The 4,777-nt window shown below is 46.6% G+C and overlaps 1 protein-coding gene across 1 annotated transcript; it reads left to right on the top strand.

Annotated features, from left to right (window-relative positions):
- Positions 1-98: 98 nt before the first annotated feature.
- LOC308651231 (speedy protein E4-like) lies at positions 99-4,107 on the top strand (the record flags this gene model as incomplete). Its single annotated transcript, XM_081298181.1, has 6 exons — positions 99-105; positions 624-827; positions 1,439-1,497; positions 2,313-2,398; positions 3,149-3,317; positions 4,048-4,107. The coding sequence occupies 6 exons, from the start codon at positions 99-101 to the stop codon at positions 4,105-4,107; spliced, it is 585 nt and encodes a 194-aa protein (XP_081154307.1).
- Between the last annotated feature and the right edge of the window lie 670 nt (positions 4,108-4,777).

The raw sequence follows: 4,777 nt of genomic DNA, 5'->3' as shown, positions 1-4,777 counted from the left end.
CAGCCGAGCACCTCACAATCCCACCTGGGGGTGGTGGTAGATGATGAAGTGGCAGGTCCATCAGGTAAGGGAGCTAGAGTGAGAACTGATTTGACATGATGACTGGTAAGGACGAAGGGGTAGAGCAGTCAGGAAAGGTGGGAAGCCCACTTTTGAAGATCAGAATAGGCCACGGGACAAGGAAGTCCACATGGATGGAAAATCTACAGAGAAAGGAATTGGGCTAGAAGATGAGATCTAAGTTCAGGAAGTGGGTAGAGGGAATGTAAAAAGGGTCACTCCACCCATGAGAGAAAGTGTCCATAATGAGGAAGAGTTTTAAGGAACAGGGAGATGGGACAATGATACAGAGAATCAGGGGAAGACGGCTACCAGCCAAGGGGAGAGATGGAACAATAGCTCAGAAGGCAACAGTTGAAGGTCTGGCGTGTGGGAGGTGAACTGGGATCAGAGGATGAAAGGATGAGTTCCAAATTCAGGAGCTTGACTCTGCTTCCTTTACTCAGCTCTGTGGGTAAAACCCTGCCTCCCATGTCGGTCGAGAAAGAGAGAGTGGACCTCAGAATCTGAGGGAGACTCGGAGGATGATCCCCCGGGGATTTTTGATTCTGCACCCTGGGTAGAATCTGGTCTCCTGCCTGAGACCACTGGCATAAAGAGAAAGAGAGAGTCCTCCACTGAATCTGAGGATGAGCTGGAGGATGTGGAAAGTGAGCTAAATCACCCCTGGGATGTGGAGTCACTGTGTGGCCTCAAAATGAAAGTCAAAAAACGGCGCATGGACTTGGTGCAACCAGAACACCATGAGGTTTTCAACAGGCTTCTAGGTAGGGAGACACCCAGGTAGCGCCCTTCAATCCTGCTCTTTACACAAAGAAGGAACTTATAGCCTCTGCACTTTTCCAAAGAGCCCTGCTATCCCTGAGATGCCCATTCCTGGAGGACTGAGGACCCATGTACCCTGTGAAACTCTTAGATGATGGATGATTACATTACACCTGAAAAATGACCCTGCTTGGGATCACAGAGCTTGATTCCAATTATCCTCACTGATTGCAGACACTGTGGCTCTACTAGATTTCCTCCTCCCTGAGGGGTGACCATCAAATGAGAAAATAACATAGTAACTCTAATTCTGAGGTGGTGCATTCTTGGGGGATGATGGGCCCTCGCGGTTTAATCCAAGTTCTTAGTCATACAGACATCTATCTCTTACCCCAACCCTCACTCAGTTGTTTCCCGGGGGGTTTCAGGGCAAAGCAGCTTTCCCAGGAATGTTCCTGTCCTTTTCCTATCCAACTGGGATATTTGGCTCTTTTGGGCTCTATTGCACTCCAATCCCACACCTTCTCCAATGGAGGTCCTATTCTTCTCTCTGTTCTCTATCACCCATGAAGCCCCTTCTGGTTCCCAACTAACACCAGTGTTCTGTTCACAGAGGATCCTGTTGTCAAAAGATTCCTGGCCTGGGACAAGAATCTGAGAGTGTCTGACAAGGTGAGGTGGTTCTCCACTGGGCAGTGATCCTGCTCCAGCACAGCCTGGAGAGGGGAGGGCTTTCTAGCCCATGGTCCTTCTGTCTCCATGTAGAACCAACAAGATGTGCCAAGTCCTGACCCTTTGTGACTTGTCAACATCTCCCTTCAGGGCCTAGCAGTTCCATGCAGTGAGGACAGGTGGACCTTGCTTCTGCTTGGGGTGTTGCATTCCTATCCTCCCCTCTCTGCTATTGTTATCTGAGATTTTGGGCACCTCTCCTCTTTTATTTTTTTAAATGTTTTTTTTTTTAGTTGTAGATGGACAGAATACCTTTATTTTTTTTATCTTTATGTGGTGCTGAGGATCAAATCCAATGCCTCACAGGTGCTAGCAAGCTCTCTACCACTGAGCCACAACCCCAGTGCTCAACAGCCTTTTATCTGTGATGCTAGGGATTGAACCCAGGGCCTTGTGCATTCGAGGCTAGCAAGCACTCTACAGAGTGAGCTATATCCTTATCGCTGGGGCTCCTCTCCTCTTTGCTCTCCTTGGGACCCCCCATTCTCCAGCTTACCCAAGACCCTCCTCACCCAGCTCACCTACATGCCTTTCCTCAAAAGGTCCCCTCAGAGCTGATCCTACAGTACACACTAAGCCTCCTCTTCCCCCGACTGCTCAGACTGTCACAGGTCCTTCCCCAAACCAGCAGGTCTCCTTACTTGGCGACCTTCTCTTAGGGGCACTCTTCACCCCAGACTCCCATTCCTCTGTCCCCTCTTTCCTCCTCTTCCAGGATGTGACCTCTCTCTGTGTTCTTCCTCTCTCTCCATCAGTACCTCCTGTCTATGGTCATAGCTTATTTTAGCCGAGCTGGCCTCTTCTCCTGGCAGTACCAGAGAATCCACTTCTTTCTGGCCCTGTGAGTATTTGGTCTCCTTCATCAATCAGGACTCACTACCTGGGAGGGTAGGAGGGGAGCAGAGGGGCACTAACCTTTCTTTGACTTTTAGCCTCTTTGTCCTGTTTGCTCCGTGTACACGAGATCACAGCACTGTAGTATAGTTTGTTTTTCTTTTCCACACTTCCCTAGTCAAAGCAAACACACATGCTCCCTAAAGGCCAGTTGTTAAAGATTCAAGGAAACCAAGGAAACACAAAGCCCACCTGAGAGGAGTGGAGGAAAGCATGGGCACCTCCTATCCCTGGCAGAGACTGGAGGTGCAGCCACATCTGACTGCTCTTCCTTCCTGTATCTATACCAACATTGCTCTGTTTTCTGCCTCTGGATTTCCAAGACAGATGCCCAATTCCCAGCCTGACACAGGTCCAGTATAGGGTGGTCCCCTCTGGTTCTTCATACAGGAGTCTTCTCACATTTGTGGCTCTTTCTACACACCCCCTGAAAATTCTCCCAAGATGGGTCCAACCACCCCTTAGGCCTCTCCCACAACTGTGTTGCTCAATGCTTTCTAGAAAAAGGCTGGAGTCCTTCAGAAGGTGTGTGTCTGGCAGAGTCCTCTGGACCAAGGTGTGGTCCTCCATAACACTTAATAGGGCTGGTGCAGTCCTGTCTGAAGATGGTCCTCTGGGAGTCCATTTGGGAAGCTGACTCCAAGGGCAGGTCCTTCTTGGTTGTGCCTCTAAAGAGCAACCTGGTTTCTTTCCCCAGCTACCTGGCTAATGACATGGAAGAGGACAACCAGGCTCCTAAACAAGAGATCTTTCGTTTCCTCTATGGGAAGAGCTACGCCCAGCGTCCCCTGTTCCACAAACTGCGCTATCAGTTCATCTGCTCTATGGGCTGGAACACTCGGGTTTCCAAGGAGGAGTGTGAGGAGGTGAGTGGTGCTGTGTGTGCTTGTGGGGGGAGAGGGATGGGCTGACTGGAGAGACAGGAAGGTGGGTGGCTGCAGGTGGGCTCTGGGGAGGAGAAAGCTCAGGAGGGAGGGAAGGACTTCCTGTGCAGTCCTCAGTTTTGCATTTATCCATGTTACTAAGTATTCTTGATGGATCCAAGCAGAAATATTCCTAATGTTAAACCAGTATACTACTCAAATCAGAGACAATGATAAAGCTTGTCTCTTGATAAAATCAACTTTTCAAATTTGATGGGAAGAGACACCAAAAGGATTCTATCTGTCAAAGCATCTTTATAAATGCTTAATTTAGTTATCTGATACAGGAAAATATACTCGATTTTTATTGAAAAAAAATCTGAAAAAATGTGTCCTACATTTTATATAACATGATTCTGATGTGTCGTCCATGTGAGTAATAGCTGAAATAATGTTGTGATATCCATATATAGCTACTTCATTTGTCACCAGGCTAAATAAATCTAATAATTACACCTTGCTATATCACCTCCTTTGTAGCTGACAGAACTTAGTTAATAGAATCAACATTGTATTTGTTGAGATATTTGTAAACTGTTGAATCACGGTGACTAGAAAGTCCAAATCAAGGTGAAGTAATTTTAAGGAATGGGAAAATAAATTAACCATAACTTCAAAACCCTCAATATCCTGTAAAGTCATCAGCTTTGGTGGGGGCTCTTTTCCTTTCCAGATTCAAGCTTATAATCCGGAGCTCTGGGTGTGGCGCCGAGATCGCACCCTCATTGCCTAGAAGTCCTGGAACCATGGAGGCCTGAGGGGAGGGACAAAATTCTGCATCCCTGGCTTGATGACAGACAAAGTCAGTGATTTTCTACTTAGGATGCTCAAGGACCTAACTTCTTGACCCACTCCTGTCCACCTCCACCCACAGCCACCCTCTGCAGATGGTGAAACAACCTGAATCTCCAAGTCAGCTTCATGGTCTCAAACCCCAACCACACAGATGACCCCCTAGAGGTGTGCTGGGTGCTCTGAGGCTGCTCAGCCAGACCTGAGAGAGAACAGTTTATCACTCAGGATGTGTAAAAATCCTTAACCCACAGCAATTGGGCCCACATGTCAGCTTTGATGAATGGTTGATCTTGGTCTAAAGTTAACATCCTTTAGCCATGAATCTCTCTCTCTCCCCCTGTAAATTCTCTTTTTACCTCTCCTTTTAATTCATCTTGCGTCACATATCCCTTAAGGATACCAAGCATGGAGATGATTTATTTATATGATTGTCACAGTTTTAGTACATATGATAAATGTTATTTATTTTGAACACTGTTTATTTTAAATAGTTCCAAGATAGATATTGTTTGGAAAATTGTTTTTCCTTGTTAGTTTTCTAATGAGTGTTATAACATGTTTGTGTTCATATATATATATTTCTCTGAGGTTTTTATTCTTTTTATCTA

This window comes from Spermophilus citellus, assembly GCF_964194105.1.
Source record: "Spermophilus citellus genome assembly, chromosome: 6".
Classification (NCBI taxonomy): domain Eukaryota; kingdom Metazoa; phylum Chordata; class Mammalia; order Rodentia; family Sciuridae; genus Spermophilus; species Spermophilus citellus.
This window is presented reverse-complemented; position numbering and strand designations above follow the sequence as displayed.